An 18,819-nucleotide genomic window follows, 5' to 3' on the forward strand; every position below is an offset into this window, starting at 1 on the left:
ATCAGTTTATTTCTATCTTGGATGTTATAAATGAAGGAGTTAAATAATGAGTCAAATATCCAATAAAGTAGTGCATCATCGCGACAATATTTACAGAAACATTAATTGTTACACAGACCCGCTCCTCTGAGCATATTAAAAGGATCACGTCAAAATAAAGTTCAACTTTATCCACGAAAAATATGAACGATTATTAACTTATACAAGGGTCACTGGAAAATCAGATAATTTTTCTACTGATTCCAGGTCACAGTGAATGAAGATCAAATAAATTGATGATCCACACCAATGTTATAATTTCAACACATCAGTTCATACTGTGTAACTGTGAGCGCTCCATCATAGAACTTGGTATTAACAAATAAAAATAAATAATTTATTCCTAGCTTGCTGTGACCTCTCGCTGGAGTCATGACAATATTCAAGTTTTTATTAATTCCAAAAGTAATCAGCAAGCAATCAGGAAGTTCAAAGCCTGTGTTCTGTTTGCCTCGTATAGAAGGTAGTATAGGGCGAGGAGGGCTCCCTAGATCCGGTTTTCTGAACTAAGCCCTCAGCAAAGTGAAATCTTTTCTGATAAAAAACAAATCGGGGATCGTCAGTCTAAATCGTCATCAGCTCCAGATGTTGGCCCTGAAATAAAATAATCGATTATAGCTCCATCAATGATCAATCGTGATAGTACGTCTATCTGTAAGGATTTGATTTTCCGGCAAAGTTCAAGTTTAAATTAGTTTATCATAAGAAAGTTTCTTTGATTGCTAAGCACAAAATGTTACACGATATAGTCACTTACGCTTACTCTTGTTGTTGTTGTTCTTTTGTATGGTCTGACCCATCCTTGACAGAAAGTCATCATTTCCTGGAGGAACAGCCCTAACACCTTGAGCCTCTTCATGGGCATCACCCACATACATTTGTTCCACATCATCGTTACGTATGTCGTCCTGTCTGGCGAACATGTCTGAGAGATCGTTGCTGTGAACTTCTGTGATCAGGAAAGGATTCTTTTTTGCCTCGGTAGGAGAGGAGAGTGTTTCTATCCTTGGTTTGGAGGAGGTAGAGGGGGTGAAGGAAGTGTTCTTGTCTGAGCTTTCAACTTCTTCTATGATAAGTTTGTTGCCTGACTTAGTTGGAGGGCTAACTTCTTGAATACCATTAGAGTTAGTGCTTTGTTCAATTAGAAAATGGTCACTGGAATTTGATTTCTCTTTGTCTTCCTCGTTTTCATCATCACTTGCATCACTGTCAGAAACAAGATCCGCAAATATATCACTGGACTTCTTCGATACTTTCTGCTTTCCAAAAATAGAAGTAGGCTCACTAGATGGTACGTTAACTTCAATTATTTCCGATTGTTTTTCTACCTCAGGTTGAACAGTAACAGGCGATGATACTGTCTGTTGATTTTCTGTAAGGTTTGAAGATCCTTCTAGAGTAAGATCGGGTTCTTCTAGAGCAGGCAAGTCATCAAACTCTTCTTCAACATTCTGCTGTACACCGGTTGTGTTTGGGGCTCTGATTGTTTGGGGTTCTTCTTGTTCTTTCAGAAGGCCAGACTTTTCAGTTTCATCAGCTTTAGGCGCAAGAGATTTTGGTATCAACAGACCACTTTTTGTTCGAGTAGTGCCTTCATACACCCCTTTCTTTTCAACAGCGTCCTGAAATAATAATGATTGAAATGTTAAGTAAATTGAAACAGTTTTATAAATAAAAACATGACCTAAAGCAGGATGCAAATAAGACATACTGAGCCAAATGATATAATTATTATAATATGTAACCTTCTTCAGTCGTGACATGGCACTGAAGCATGACTCAATCTTAGCTCGTTCCCTGTCATTCCATCTTATCCTTTCCTCTTTCTCTGCCTCAACACCACCACGTGCCCATGCTTCAGCACACGCTCTGTCTTTGGGAAACACTGGTCTGTCGTCCAAGTACTTTAGATTGGCTAGACGGACAGTCAGGACCTGAAATAAAGAGCTGATTATATTGTTGCAGGTTAGTGGCTTACCCTTTCCAAGAGTAAAGGGCCTTAATTAAAACTTTTTTTAAAAGGTGACTGTAACTTTCTTTGAACAGAACAGAATGAAATTTCCGTTTCAGCCAAATTCATTTTATTAACAATTACCTTTCTGTAATTCTTTATTTTCTTGATGACAGGGTTACCCATTAGATTTAGTACAGAAAGTTCAGGCAGCTTTTCAAGAACATCAATAATACACGGATCCTCAAGACTATTGTGTGATAAATCAATAACAGATATGTTTGGTGCCCCCATTAAACCATCCAAGGCATCACTGTTCTTCAACCTGCAAAAGAATAATTATATGATCATTTATTCCATGTTATCAAATGTTTGGCTTTTAGATTTATATTTGGAGCTGACATTAGAACCTAAAATGATGTGCATAACATAAATAGACGAATAGATAATGTTAAACACACACCTATTCTTTGAGATCTGAAGAGTATGCATGGATGGGACAAGGTTTTCAATCTTCATGATGTAGTTGTTGCTGACATTGAGAGTGTGCAATTGAACAACTGGCTCTAAATTTTCAATAGAATGCAGTAAGTTTTGTTGCAGGTACAGGCACTTCAACTCTTTTTGATTATCTAGATTCTCTATCTCTTGTATTCCATTTGCCTCCAACCACAAGCATTTAACCCCAGTGTACAATTCCAGATTTTCAATTTTTCCAAAACCTTGAAAGTGCAAGTACAAGATCTCATTCAATTCTGGTGTAGAGTATCCTTTGTGTGTCTTGCAAATCTTCTTAATTGCTTCTACCGTCATTCTGGGTCCTTCATCTTCATCATTGTCATCCTTGCTGTTCTTGTTGCTGAAATCATCATTTGTTTTCATAACTTCTTTGATGTCCACTGCATTTGCTTTAGGAAACTTATTAGCTTTCTTGATATCATCCTGCCTGTTGCTGTCACTTTGTGATTCCTTGTCTGATTTAAATTCCCCAGCTTCCTCAGCCGAAATTTCCTCAATAAGGGGCATGATACACAACTACTAGAAATAACCGAGGATTAGTGTCTTGACAAAGCAAACTGATGTGATTTTAAATTATTGTCACATTAAATAACAAGAGTAACAATTATGATTATACAGATAAATATGCAAATACATGCTAGCAGTAGAACAGAAGAATAAAATGCTGCTGGTCAAAATATTGTGTGGTCGAAACTAAATTCTTAATTTTCTACCATATTAAGTTTCATTGTGTCTTAATATATTGTATCTATTGGCCAGATCGACTGGGACACAAATTTAGCCAGGGCCGGGATTTACTGAGCTAGATTGACACAAGCTGTGTGTTAACAGGCTTACAGAAGGGAAGTTGGTCTAAAAAGTAAACAAATCATATGAAACAAAACACAGTACTTACTACCACACTTCTATGTGACAAAGACATTGAATAAAATATAACTAAATAATTTAAACAATACGGTGCCGTGTCTTAGCGGCCCTCCTCAAAAAAATTCCTCCCTCATCGGAGCAGAAAGTTTAAACAAATATTACTTTACAAAGAACAAAAAATATTGGCTTATGTAACATTTTAATTGTTAATGGTCCCCTACAGATAATTATATATAAATAGTTAAATCATAAATCTTACTAATGCAGCCATTTATCAACTGTAACAGAACTATTGTTAGTATGATCTTGATAACATTTATCGTGTACAGTCTTTCTTATTATTTATTATTATCAAACTTTACACAAATCCAAAGTAGTTACTGAGAACATCCTAAAGACCTGATAAGTCTACTTAAAAGACTTGTAGAACTGAAAACTTACTATAAATACAAAAAATGGAACTTAAAACTGAACTTATCAAAATCAAAAATTATGCAAAAAATTGAACTTAAAACTGAAATTATCGAACTAAACAAATTTAAAATAAATTTCTCCACAATTGGCGGTTCGAGGCTAAATACCTTAAGTCTGTCAAGTCGTCACTATTATTCAAATTAATCTTTCTTTTATTCAAATCGTCTAAAATAGTTTTAAAAATATTACATTGATGTCTACCAATCCTTCCCCTCATATTTGACATACTATCAACAGCAAAATTTAGAGCTAGTTGTGGTGGTGAGTTGCAGTCGCTACGAAGAATGTGCCCAAACATTTTCCAGCGGGATTTATGAACTCTCTCTGAAAGTGGAGTTACATTGCAACGAGCATACAAGTCCTTGTTGCTGATGATGCGGGGATAGGTCATGTTGATGATACGTCTTAGATGTTTGCGTTGACACACATCAACTTTATTGATAATGTTCTGTGGAGCTGCCCAGCTGTTACAGTTGTACAATAAAACAGGGGTAACAAATGCTTCATACAGCTTGATTTTTACAGGAAGAGAAATGCGGGATTTCTCTGCCCATACCTTGCTGTATTTCTCAAAGGCAACGTAAGCAAGGATGCATCGGCGAGAGATATCAGCCTTACTGCAGAGCTTGGATCCAAGAGAAATAGTGTTGCGCCAGGGCTCTCTGTTCTTCACGGGTTCACCCTTGGCGTCTACCTCGTCCTTATCTGCAATGTAGAAGTGGACATGTTCTGTTTTGTCCTCGTTCACAAACAGGTTCCATTCTTCAAGGATCTCCTTACATATGGGCAGCATTTCTTTAAGAGTTTCCTCGTCCTCGTCTGCAAAATCGCCATCGTCGGCGTATTCCCATTCAATAGGCATGAGGGTCTCGGGGTTGAACGGTGGGTTAGGCCGAATGGTAATCACTACTGCACGGAAGTGGTACAAAGCTCCAGCAAAGTACAGTGTGAAGAATGCACCAGATGCAGCATCACCTTGAAACGAACCCTCGGATGTTTCAAACTCTAAAGAAACGGTGTTGTTGATTTTTATCCTCAATTTGGTGTTGGAGAGCAAGTATCTCGCCAAACGAATGTCATCCTCACAACAACCAGCATCAGCCAAAAGTTCCAGGATAACTGATCTCTTGATGGTATCGAAGGCCGAGCTCCTGTCGATTCCCATCTTGTGGAACTCCCATCTCTTCTCTTTCACAACAGAAATCAGAATTCGTTGAGTCCAGACAATATTGGCACAACTATGACCAGCCTTGTAGGCATTTTGCCATGGTCCTGTGTACTCTGCAATTTGTCTTTGAATTCTGTGTAGAGTAATCAAGGAGAGCAGTTTCCTAGTTCCATTCAGAAGGCAAAGAGGTCTAAGGCTCTTTAGAGGTCCTTTTGGTTTCCCTGGCTTCTGAAGAGGGGTTAGAAACCCTTCCGTAAAAGAGGGTACATGCTCATGTACTTCGAATGATCGATTAATGAGACATGCATATTGCTGGAAGAATACAGGTGGTGCGTACTTCAGCAGCTCGTTAGGAATCTCATCAGGACCTACTGCTTTCCCATTTTTCAACTTTGAAGCAGCATATTGGACTTCTAAGGAAGTTATAGGAGTATTCAGAGGACGTGGGAGTCCAGTGAAAGGTACCAAAGGAGGGTCTGAGCTGGTGTAGTGATTTTTTAAACCACTCTCTAATGATACTTGCTTTCTCATCGTCACTTGCAACTAGCTGATTTTCAGAGTTGAAGACAGATATTGGCTCTGACTCTTTGTTGGCAGCAAGAGCTCTGGTAGCCTCGAACATCCTCTTCGTGTCATCTGCAGCGTTGATGGTGTCAGCTAGTTGGTTGGCTAGAGCTGTCTCTAGCACTTTAAGACGTTTATTGATATCGTTCTTGAGTTTATTGATACGTTTTCTCAATACTGTCCTGTCTCTAACTGAATTGTCGTTCAGTTCTTGTAAAAGTTTGTGTCTCTCATCAGACATATTACATACATGCTGATCTGATGAATGATGATGTCTTTGGGTTTTCTTCTTGACACCCACAGTGTTAGAGGCTGAAGACTTGATAGTTTCAAACAGCTGTTCGAAACCTGTCTTAGTGTCAGCGGAAGGTGGAAGACTGTCAATTTGCTGAGTGACAGTTTGCTGGTACTGATCTTGTAGTTCCTTGTTACAAACCAGCGATGTCGTGTTGTACCTTTTAGCAGCTGATGTACTGTTTCGGTATAACTTAGTTTGCTGCCTCAGGTCTATGGTAGCTTTTACAATCTTATGTAGGGCCTGTCGTGATATCATGGATCGCTTAGGTTCCACCAGGATCTGGTAGTCCTTATAATTCTGCGGCCTCTATGTTTTGTCATCTCGCACAACTCTTTAAGAATCTTGTGGATTTGGCATGTGAAAATTTGCAGCCTTCCAGACATTGATTGGGTTAACGAGGTGTCGTACGTCACCTCAAGATCGGGTGACAGGGGGCTGACCAGGCCAGAACCCAATTGATTGGGTCTTAGGTCACGTGATTATGAGCCTGAGGTCACGTGACTATGACGTCACCAGACCTTCCTCTCCGTTTCCCGCTCATTGGACCAGGTGAGCTTGCATGCATGTGAATGTGGGTGTAAGTATAGCTGTACTGTAGTTTATACCTAATTAAACCCCTATAGAAACCGAAAATTTATTTTCTGGCAGAAAGCTAGAAATTTACCAAAATATCGTCATTGTTTTAAATTTATTTTGATGACCATTCCTGACCTAAAATCGCACGAGAAATCGATTAAACTTGGTTTCAGAACTCAACAATGCTTCCTTATGTCTTAAAATCCATGTTTTACCAATACAATCAACATCTCGATCATGTAGTTAAACTTATTACTTAACGGATTCAAGTATAGTTACGCGGTAGACAAACTAAAAGAAGGTAATATTTGGAACAAATATTTTACGAGTATCACCCGTTAAATAAACTTATATTATGTATAAAAACCTTGTGTTATGTGGCAGTTGTATTGCAATTTGTGCAATTTCAGTTGGGCAGCCTTTTTTAAGTGTCTGTTATTTCAATTTTCGTAATTAATCTGGAAGTATTATCGGCATCTTTTCACACATATATGACTACTAGCACATACACAGTGGCCAATAAGCTGTACACAGCAGGGTTTCAGCGTAATAATCGATCTTTTAGAATGTTCTAGTTTGAGTGTAGAATAGCCATTAGAGCTGAGTGTAAGATTAGGTAGGATTAGTGTATAGCTTTTGGATGGTTTTGCGGAGTAAGACACGCGTTAGTAGGGTGCATTAGTTAACAATATGTGGCCAATTGCAACAGCTTATTCTACTGATAGAATATATCGACCAATGGCAGCAGTTTTAATCAAGATTACGCTAAAAAGGGCTGCTAAATCACGCAAGAAATGCAAGCATTATTTTAATCGTTACATTTTCAATTCGTTACAATTTTCCATTCAAAAATGAAGTTTTCCTCCCTTATTGGAGAGCCTCTTGAGTTACCTCAAACGATTCCTTCGACTAGGAGAGTGCTTCAATTATTACTTCTTAGAAGTGACCAGCAACCGAAGGTACAGATTAACAGAATTCTGACCTTGGTGGCTGAGGAACTTGTTCAATTTTATGCTGAATCGGAATTATTGATATCTCTTAACAGTAAAGCCAACATCTTCAAGTATGTAGTTTCAATTTCCCTTGTAAATATTGTCGCTGAATATATGATCAAGCTATTAGATATATTATTACTTGCAACTTTACACGTGAATTTTTTATTCTTTTTGTTACAATTCGTTCGATATCCGTAGATTAAGACAGAAGTTGAGGGAGCGAGTGTGAGCATAGAACACGTATCAGCAAATTACGGACTTTGTTTGTTTATGATGTAACACTTATTTCGGAGGTTTTTATTCATTCATCTTTTACTTTTAGAAAACTGAAGAAACTTCATGCAACCATGAAGAAGATCCGTAACTGTAAAGTCAACAATACACCGTACGCCGACTTCCAGGATGAATTGAACTGATGTATTGATAAAACATGGATTTTAAGACATAAGGAAGCATTGTTGAGTTCTGAAACCAAGTTTAATCGATTTCTCGTGCGATTTTAGGTCAGGAATGGTCATCAAAATAAATTTAAAACAATGACGATATTTTGGTAAATTTCTAGCTTTCTGCCAGAAAATAAATTTTCGGTTTCTATAGGGGTTTAATTAGGTATAAACTACAGTACAGCTATACTTACACCCACATTCACATGCATGCAAGCTCACCTGGTCCAATGAGCGGGAAACGGAGAGGAAGGTCTGGTGACGTCATAGTCACGTGACCTCAGGCTCATAATCACGTGACCTAAGACCCAATCAATTGGGTTCTGGCCTGGTCAGCCCCCTGTCACCCGATCTTGAGGTGACGTACGACACCTCGTTAACCCAATCAATGTCTGGAAGGCTGCAAATTTTCACATGCCAAATCCACGAGATTCTTAAAGAGTTGTGCGAGATGACAAAACATAGAGGCCGCAGAATTATGAGGACTACCAGATCCTGGTGGAACCTAAGCGATCCATGATATCACGACAGGCCCTAAATCTTATGATCAGAATGTAGTTTAGCTCCTGCATAGGCCCTTGCATCATTGAGAAAAACAGTGCTGCGTGACCGGCATAAAACATAATCAATCTGAGAAAAATAAGGGCGACTTCTTTTGGTCTTCTTGTCTTTCACCCAACCAGTTCTTGTTGTTATTAAATAGAAAACTTATATATTTTAACAGTTTGATTCGACGTAGGCTGCTCCCGTCCAATTTTGGTGTCAGTTATGTGGATGGATTTGATGAGTTCTGTGATAGAGATGGTCTACTTGACCGCTCTCTCTCTCGCGACCTCAACAAACACCAAAAACCAGACTTCCTTCACCTCAACTGGAGGGGACTAGCAAAGTTAGGTCAATTTATTCGTAACACTGTTCTTCTCAGGATTAACGGTGGTATCGACAAAAGGAAGAGGAGGTCCACAAAGGTAGACAGTAGATCCTTCAGGGATGTGACTGCTGGAAGAGAAACTGGTCCTGTTGTTCCTGCTGCTGCTAGTCAGGGTCACGTGGATGGCTACCAACCACATGACTCCCCTCATTAAGGAGGTATGTCTTGTCTGTTCTAAGAACATAGTCATCGGCCAAACAATAGTTGAATGTTTCCACTGTGACTGCATAATGCACCATAAATGCTATCGCAAATCCAATACAAATAGCCAATCTAATGAGTTTTACTGTACTCGTTGTATCCATTTAGACAAGGTTAAATACAACCCATTTAAACTACTCACTGACAATGACAACGACGACAACAACCTAGACGAATACACAACCAAAATCTCGAATACTTTAAATAATTGTAACTCATACACTGCATCTGACCTTACCAATATTCTCTGCAACCAAGTAAAGAAACAATCATCTATTCTCTTTCAAAATATTGATGGAAATAAATCAAATTTTGACAACCTTGCCATTGAAACCTGTAGGTACAAAACAAAATTCTCCGTAATAGGCCTAGCTGAAACCAACACTGGGAAAGAATTAAGCAACCTATTTCAGCTCGACGGTTATAATAGTTACTATCAGGACACAGCACCTAACAAACAAAAGGGCACTGGAGTAGCCCTTTATGTTGACGATAGATTAAATGCTACAGTAATTGAAAATATATCACAAGTCACAGAAAATCTAGAAATACTTGTCTTATCATTAAGTAACGAAGATCAACCTGTTAATGTAGGTGTTTTGTATCGTCCACCAAGTGGCTGTATTTCCCAAGCTCTAGTTGAACTTTCTAACCTTCTTGATCACATGCCGAAGTTTAGTTATCTAGCTGGAGACTTTAATATCGATCTTCATGATAAAGATAACAAAAATGTACAAAAATATGAAGAAATATTGTTCAGTAAAGGATTTTGTCCGTTAATATCTATTGCTACTCACGAAAAACCAGGCTGTAAAGCATCTTGCATAGACAACATAATTACCAACGACATTGAGAATGTTATTACTTCAGGCACCCTAAAAGAACGAATAACTCACCACTCGCCTATTTTTAACATATTTAACTGGAATGTTGAAGTCAACTCTGGAAAAACTTCTATTAAACAGTATTACGATTTCTGTCAATCAAATGTTAACGGCTTCCTAGTGGATCTTGAAGATGAGCTTAAAACTAAAATAATCCATAACTTTACTGAATTCCATGACACTTACAAAAACTGCATCGAAAAATCGTTTAAACTAGAAACCCCGAAAACCTCTAAGAGAACTGTTAAGGTTAACCCTTGGATAACTCCCGGTCTCATTTGCTCAATTAATAATCAGCATAAACTGTACGAAAATTGGGTTGAGATAAGAAATAGAAAATGTAAACTCGGGGAAACTGATAACAAGGGCGGGATTTGCCAGTGCCCTGAATGCTCACTAAAACGTAGTCGCTACCTTATCTACAAAGAATACAGAAAAGTCCTAAAGAAAACACGTCAAACAGTGAAAACAGATTACTTCTCTGGTAAATTTGCAGAAAATAGCGGGAATAGTAAAAAGACCTGGGAACTAATTAATAGTATAAGAGGAAAACGGCGGCGTGAAATAAAGCCGCTGTTCACCATAGACAACGTTAAGATAACGAACAGGAGGATCATAGCAAACGAATTCAATAAGTATTTCGTATCATTGGCCTCTGACCTAAATACTGCTTACAATGAACTTGGTCAAATGAACATAAACAATCTACCTAGTTTCTATGACTATTTACCGCTCTCAAACACCTCCAGCATTTACATGCATGACTGCACAACAGACGAGGTTAGCAAAATCATATCTGAACTTAAGAACGGTAAGGCAAGTGATATTCCCCCATATCCAAAAAATTTTTAATTTCCTACATTCTCAATTTTTTCGTTTTCTGTGGCCCGCTCGCTTCGCTCGCATAAAATGTCTTTGTATTCGCGTGGTTCAAAGATTTTTCATGGCGGATTCCAGATTCTCAATTTTACTTTTTTAGGGCCCGGAATGCTTTTTAATAGATAATCCTAGGTTACTTTTGGGGGCGAAGCCCCCGAAAATTTTGGAAATTTAAACTAGATTTGGCCTCTGGAACGAATCTGACAATGGAGAACGATTTTAGCATACTATTTTCTGATTTCAATTTTTATTGGGATAAATTGTCTGGATTCTAGAATCCCTAAACACTTGGCTTAACTAAAGCACGAAATAGGAGACAGCATGAAGAATCAAGAGTTTATAATTTTGGCAAAAATGTTTTCTCATCTACTACCATCACTTTCTGCTTTCAAGCTATAAACTAATACAGGGTTAAGGGAATTTGGAGAAGGAAGCAAGTAAGCGACCAAATATTCAAGAAACAAGGAATTTAAATTTCCAAAAATATAATAATGACTATTAGTATTTACTATTTAAATAAGATAGGAAACGCAACAAAGAATGCTTATGCATTATGCATGTTTAGACGTATTACATCAACTCATAATACTATATAATGTTCTTTGAACTCCTGACATAAAGTTATTACAATTGCATTGATGACCGTTCACAACATTACATGATTGATAATGCTATTATCAAAACTGGAATGGTAGTCTATATTGGGATTTGCAGAAGTTTTCTATAGCCGCCCCCATCCCCCCATGGGTGGTTTTTAGAAAAGAGTGGTTTTTTGCAATTCTCGTAGCAACCCGTTGAACAAGCTTTTCACCCTCAGCAGAACATGGTGATGGGGCCATCAGCCTAATCTGGTCTGGAGTCGCCACATAATCGATAACTTGTTATTTTATTTAGATTAAAAACAATTTGAACGTACATGAGCACATCTGAACTGGTTCTCAGTGAGTTCTCATTGAGTCCAGACCCTGTATTTTCTGCACTCAAGTCAATGTTTGACGTTACTTTAGTTGTATCACGTGCTTTCTGAAAACTGCTACATGCGATGTTTTAACGATAAATACGGGGTTGTAAATTTTGCTCATACTTAAAGCTTTTGATCAGTTTTATAAATTCTGAGTCAAGATCAATCCAAGATATGTATATTTAGCAAAGTGATACCTAACTAGGATCAGGAGCATGTAAAGATAATTAATGCAAAAATGATTTCCACCCGATTAATGTCTTAATGTGATAGCTACCTCAACTAAGGTTGATTCGGTATGAATTCATAGGGCTGATGCCCTGGGTGACACCTCTTAAAATGAACTTTTAGATTATCGGCTCGAGTACAAACTTCTTTGCATATACCGCATTAGACCTCGGATTTAGACTTGAACTTTGGACGATTCATGATTAATAGGAAGTTCAACAACCCAATGTAAGCAACAAAAGCAAGCGGGCAGAGCGACTAATTAAAAAACTAGAAAAAGTCCAATTCTCACGCCCATTCTAGCATCATCGTACAGATTAGTTAAAACGCCCTGTTTTTCTGATAGCATCTCATTAAGTAACCACGTGGTATAGCAACTAGCCAAGCAAACCTCTCCAAATAACCACGTGGTATGGCAACTAGCCAAGCAAACCTCTCCAAATAACCACGTGGTATGGCAACTAGCCAAGCAAACCTCTCCAAATAACCACGTGGTATGGCAACTAGCCAAGCAAACCTCTCCAAATAACCACGTGGTATGGCAACTAGCCAAGCAAACCTCTCCAAATAACCACGTGGTATGGCAACTAGCCAAGCAAACCTCTCCAAATAACCACGTGGTATGGCAACTAGCCAAGCAAACCTCTCCAAATAACCACGTGGTATGGCAACTAGCCAAGCAAACCTCTCCAAATAACCACGTGGTATGGCAACTAGCCAAGCAAACCTCTCCAAATAACCACGTGGTATGGCAACTAGCCAAGCAAACCTCTCCAAATAACCACGTGGTATGGCAACTAGCCAAGCAAACCTCTCCAAATAACCACGTGGTATGGCAACTAGCCAAGCAAACCTCTCCAAATAACCACGTGGTATGGCAACTAGCCAAGCAAACCTCTCCAAATAACCACGTGGTATGGCAACTAGCCAAGCAAACCTCTCCAAATAACCACGTGGTATGGCAACTAGCCAAGCAAACCTCTCCAAATAACCACGTGGTATAGCAACTAGCCAAGCAAACCTCTCCAAATAACCACGTGGTATGGCAACTAGCCAAGCAAACCTCTCCAAATAACCACGTGGTATGGCAACTAGCCAAGCAAACCTCTCCAAATAACCACGTGGTATGGCAACTAGCCAAGCAAACCTCTCCAAATAACCACGTGGTATGGCAACTAGCCAAGCAATCCTCTCCAAATAACCACGTGGTATGGCAACTAGCCAAGCAAACCTCTCCAAATAACCACGTGGTATGGCAACTAGCCAAGCAAACCTCTCCAAATAACCACGTGGTATAGCAACTAGCCAAGCAAACCTCTCCAAATAACCACGTGGTATGGCAACTAGCCAAGCAAACCTCTCCAAATAACCACGTGGTATGGCAACTAGCCAAGCAAACCTCTCCAAATAACCACGTGGTATGGCAACTAGCCAAGCAAACCTCTCCAAATAACCACGTGGTATGGCAACTAGCCAAGCAAACCTCTCCAAATAACCACGTGGTATAGCAACTAGCCAAGCAAACCTCTCCAAATAACCACGTGGTATGGCAACTAGCCAAGCAAACCTCTCCAAATAACCACGTGGTATGGCAACTAGCCAAGCAAACCTCTCCAAATAACCACGTGGTATAGCAACTAGCCAAGCAAACCTCTCCAAATAACCACGTGGTATGGCAACTAGCCAAGCAAACCTCTCCAAATAACCACGTGGTATGGCAACTAGCCAAGCAAACCTCTCCAAATAACCACGTGGTATGGCAACTAGCCAAGCAAACCTCTCCAAATAACCACGTGGTATGGCAACTAGCCAAGCAAACCTCTCCAAATAACCACGTGGTATGGCAACTAGCCAAGCAAACCTCTCCAAATAACCACGTGGTATGGCAACTAGCCAAGCAAACCTCTCCAAATAACCACGTGGTTAGTCAGCCAGCTGTGTATCATGACCCCACGTGTAATGGTCCTTCTCCACTGCTCACTAAAACCCTTCCTAACCCAGGTTCTTACTTTTATCAGTGTTCTTCATTGTAGTAACCTCCACCACGCATCAATACTGTGCTCTGATTGGCTGATATTAGCCACATGACACCAATACTGCAATGTGATTGGCTGTTTAAAGTCACGTGATATTTTCTCACGCCACACGAATTTGGGCTGGGTGTGTGCAGTGTGATACACACATTGAAGACGTGATGTGTATATGCTACTGCTTGCCAATACAGATATCGGGTGACACTGTAGACATATCCGGTTTTATAGACTAGATAAGTAGATAGTAAAATGTTAATAAAGTAATAATGACAACTATTTATGTCGTGTACATGAAAATGCCCCAATAATTAGCATCTGGTTAGTGGTTACTTGAAGCACAGATTTTGTAGCTAATAGCAACAAACTTTGGTCTGTGAAACGAAATTTGATAGACTGGATCAGTGGATCCCTGACTGAGGACATTTAAATAACGGTCCAGCAACTTTTAGTCTGCTCTTTCACTTAAATTCCTACTGAAATATTATCGAAAATTCTCAGAGTTGGCTCTCGAATTTCCTACTTTTTGTCAAAAATTTCCTACTTTTAAAAATTTCCTACATTCTTAGAATGCGAGAATGCGGGTTTTTGGATATGGGGATATTCCTATTCATGTTGTAAAACAGTCCTCAAAAATAGTCACTCCTCTACTTACTGTACTGTACAATGAATGTATGAAAGATGGCATATTCCCTGATGACCTTAAGATTGGAAGGATTAGTCCAATTTACAAGAAAGATAACCAGGAACTCCTTGAAAATTATAGACCTGTGTCGACACTTGCAGTATTTGGTAAAATATTTGAAAAAATTATATTCAACAGATTATATAGCTTCTTTCATTCACAGAATTCCTTGTATGAAAACCAGTACGGATTCCGTAAAAATCATTCGACTAGTTATGCTTTAAATTACTCAGTTAACCACATAGAATCACGTCTCAAGAAAAAACAACACGTACTTGGAATATTTATTGATCTTAGCAAAGCTTTTGATACAATCTCACATGAAAAGTTACTGCATAAGTTAGAAAATTATGGGATCCGTGGAAATGCAAACAACCTTATAGCAAGTTACCTGTCGAATAGATACCAGTATGTCTCAGTATTAGGTGAAGACTCTGAGAAACTGCCCGTTGTCTACGGAGTGCCCCAAGGGTCCTGTTTAGGTCCCCTGCTGTTTATCATCTACATAAATGACATCCGAAACTCATCAATTATAGGAACGTTTATACTATTTGCCGATGACACTAACATATTTATTGAAGAAACATGTGTCAGAAGACTGTACGAAAAGGGAAATGAAGTTTTAGCATCTGTTTATAAGTATATGAAACTAAACTTATTACATATTAACATTAAGAAATGCTGTTTTATCCACTTTAGACCGTCACGTGCCAAAGAGGAAGTAGAAAATGACGAGAACATATTAACTTTGAACAATGTTGTCATTAAAAAAGTCCAAGAAGCTAAATTTCTAGGTGTCATTATCGATGATCAACTTAATTGGAAAACTCACACACGGTCACTTAACTCAAAACTTAAATGTGAAGTAGGTAAGTTATGCAGAATACGACACATTGTCCCTAAACAGTATTATAAGGATTTATACCATACTTTATTCGAATCACATTTGGGATTTGGAATATCTGTATGAGGTGGTATTAGCAACAACCGACTCGAACCTCTCTTTAAAACACAGAAAAAGTGTATAAGAATTCTATTTGGGGATAAAGAAGCTTACTTAGAAAAATTTAGAACTTGTGCCCGGACACGACCATTTGGTGAGCAAAGACTAGGTGTGGACTTTTACAAAAAAGAACACTCTAAGCCCTTGTTTAAGAATCAGAAATTGTTAACTGTTCACAACCTGTATAAGTACACTTGTCTCTTAGAACTATTCAAAATTAATAAGTTAGAGGAACCATTATCACTGTACTCATCATTTAACAGGTCACCACGACGAGAGGATTATTTCATCACATCACAACCATCCTCACAATTCATCTACCAATCATCCTACATGTGGAACAGCTGTCGACAAACATCAAGTAAGATAAGTTTTAATACTCCGACAAACGGGTTTAAGAATACATTGAAAATTGCTTTACAAGAATTGCAATTCAAGCATGATACACTTGATTGGTGTGAGCTTAATTTTGCCACGAATAAGCTCAAGTTTTGATTAATGTGAGTTACTAAAATAACCACTTATCTTTCCTCATACATGCAACCACTGCACTCCAACTAAACACATTATTTACCACAGTCCACACACCATACTCCACAGATGATATATTTATATATACACACAAACACACTAGTACCGAACAATTGCACTGTAAAACATGCTCACGATACACTCAAAATTAGAAATATTCGGCTCGTATATGAAACTTAGCGACTTACACTCAGTGTACACCCAGTGTTAACCAGTATTACACACTAGTAAATTCTACGTAACGCGCGAAAACAATAATTCTGTAGCGTTTTCATTGTCACATTTCACGTCGACGGGATTAAACGCGCGCGCGCGTAACAACTTATCTTACTGCTAACTCAGCGACTAGACACACAACGACTTCGACATTTGACAGATGACTAAACAATTGTGAGTTATGACGGACTTAACTGTATGGGTCAACTACTGAAACTATATTGTTTACTATCTTATTCATTATACTGGACATGAGATGACGAAGTATCTTAAGCAGCACTTTATACCCCCACTTAGAACTTGATTAGTCACGAACAATAGAATCATCAAAAACCAATACAATAAAACATCTTGATCAATAAATGCCTAGCAGCACCAGACAGCAGCCGTGTACCTTTTTCGACTCCGTGGAGTCCCTGATGGACTTTTGTTTACTTTTGTTAATAATCGGACTAACCTTTCTTTCTCGAAACATGTATCCTATTGTATTTCATTATAGTATTAAGATGTGAAGATATACTAGATATTACAACGAAATAGAGGTATACCAAATTGGCCCTTGATATGAACTATAACCGTGTTGATGGTTTTAAATTTTGTATGTTGTAAGCACTTTAGTTTGTGAAGCGTTTACTCCTCCCCCTCAGCAAGACAGCTAGATTATAGATTAATGATAATAATTGTCAAATGTCGTTATATATTATATAACAGTTATAAATGTTCAATATTTGTAGAGCGACTTTAAGAGTAGTGGTCCACAGGGGTCCGAAAAAGCCGTACAGGCACTTGGGTCCTTATCCTTGTCACTAATCTCAATTGGATTCGGTTTACACAAAGCATGAACATTTAGACGTACACATTGACACGATATTTATTAGAAAGCAAAAAGTATAAAATAATACGTGCGTGCGCGGCTTGAGCCGCGCCGCATAAGAACGGATGCGTGTAGGGGCTGGAGTACGCTTGTATGTAAATTAATGAAATGTTGCATTGTAAATATTTAGAATTGACGATATATTTTGATCTAAAAGTAAATTTTACAAAGCTGGCTTTGGATTTAGGTAAGATTATAATTTATTTTTTTAAAAAAACCACGGATAATTTTAAATGTATTTCTATTTGTCGTATAATCATAAACAATTTAATCATGTTTTTAAGAATGCGCGGCTTTGGCGGCCAGTTATTGACTTATACATTAAATTGAATTTTAAATAGAAATGTGAATATATTAAAATTTAAAACTTTCAAAACGGAGGCTTATAAATATTATTATATTATGATTGTAAAATAAAGGATAAAATTTTAAATTTGTTTCACTAAAAATTTGTTTCACTTGTTATATGACGACTGGAATGACGAAATGCAGTGTTTGCAGCAAACAAACCATTAGAAACAAGAAAATCCAATAATCTCCCACCATTTTCATTTCGTCTTCCGACGCCATGCCTTCCAATGTTCTTATGAAGGCCATTTTGAAAGTCATGATCAGACCTTTTGCCAAGTTTGGCATTGAAATCTCCTAGGATCCAGATTTCATGTCTTGCAGGCACATTAATTGCTTCCTGAAGCTCACAGTAAAACTGGTCAGTAGCAGCCGGATTTGATAAAGTTTTTGGGTTGGTTGGACTGTAACAGTTCACGATTCGCATTTTGCATGGTGGTTTGTTAACAAACTTGGATGGAATATAAAAGTCCATGAAAGCAACTCGATCGCTGATCTGATGAAATGAACGGAAATAATGATTTACACGAGCGTTGATTAAGAAACCCAGTCCACCATGACGTCCTGTCTTCTGATCAAACAAAAGGAGGCGATGATTTCCTGGTAGTTTCTTATCCTCAAACTGACAAATTTTAGTCTCTTGTATCCCTATAATGTCCAAGTCATACCTGTCACAGTCGTTAGCAAGCAAGCACTGCTTGTCTGTCTTCGTCAAACCTCGAACATTCCAAGTAGCAAAGCCGAGAAGAGCAATTGGTAACAAGGATTACGGTGACCAGTTCTACAGTCTTTCTACTCAGCCGAATACTCGAGAAATCGGGTGTGAGGGTTAAATGAGGAGCTGCACATTGCAGCAAAGTCTCGGGCGAAGAAAGTATGGTACACACTACCTTAACCGTCACTGGCTAAAAACAAATCCTTCGGCTTCCTGTAATTGGCTGGTTGCATTTGTGTAACAATGTGGCTGTTGGAATACTCCGAAGTAAAATAAGTGTCTTGATAAAAAAAGAATGATTTGTGATTGCTGGAATGTCAATGATATCTTAGCTGTTGACATAACGTAGATATTAGTACTAGTATGAGCACATAGATAACATATATAGCTTAATATATTGTAAAAAGTAACAATAACTAACCAGACATTGTTATACAGC

At 38.3% G+C, this 18,819-nt stretch overlaps 2 protein-coding genes across 3 annotated transcripts in view; one reads left to right on the forward strand and one right to left on the reverse strand.

Moving 5' to 3' along the window:
- Positions 1 to 18,819, forward strand: part of LOC134820718 (fibroblast growth factor receptor 2-like) — a 134,976-nt gene that overhangs the window by 68,915 nt on the left and 47,242 nt on the right. The gene's annotated exons all lie outside the window — the stretch shown is intronic.
- On the reverse strand, positions 59 to 3,098 carry LOC134820380 (dynein axonemal assembly factor 1-like). Of its 2 annotated transcripts, none has more exons than XM_063830748.1 (5): positions 2,454 to 3,098; positions 2,135 to 2,315; positions 1,785 to 1,973; positions 797 to 1,661; positions 59 to 633 (listed from the first exon to the last, which is right to left on the reverse strand). In XM_063830748.1, the coding sequence occupies exons 1-5, from the start codon at positions 3,014 to 3,016 to the stop codon at positions 599 to 601; spliced, it is 1,833 nt and encodes a 610-aa protein (XP_063686818.1). In that variant the 5' UTR covers positions 3,017 to 3,098; the 3' UTR covers positions 59 to 598. The 2 variants fall into 2 exon arrangements, with proteins under 2 accessions (XP_063686818.1, XP_063686819.1); XM_063830749.1 differs by having other exon boundaries at positions 803 to 1,661; positions 2,454 to 3,031.

This window comes from Bolinopsis microptera, chromosome 9, assembly GCF_026151205.1.
Source record: "Bolinopsis microptera isolate Bmic1 chromosome 9, MBARI_Bmic_1.0, whole genome shotgun sequence".
Taxonomy (NCBI): domain Eukaryota; kingdom Metazoa; phylum Ctenophora; class Tentaculata; order Lobata; family Bolinopsidae; genus Bolinopsis; species Bolinopsis microptera.

Excerpts from the sequence above, each read along its gene's own strand:
- LOC134820380 (XM_063830748.1), bottom strand. The coding sequence starts at position 3,016 with ATGCCCCTTATTGAGGAAATTTCGGCTGAGGAAGCTGGGGAATTTAAA. Across the intron at positions 2,316-2,453 it reads CTTCAGATCTCAAAGAATAG|GTTGAAGAACAGTGATGCCT; the intron begins GTGTGTGTTTAA and ends ATTCTTTTGCAG. Across the intron at positions 634-796 it reads CAACAACAACAAGAGTAAGC|GGCCAACATCTGGAGCTGAT; the intron begins GTAAGTGACTAT and ends ATTTTATTTCAG.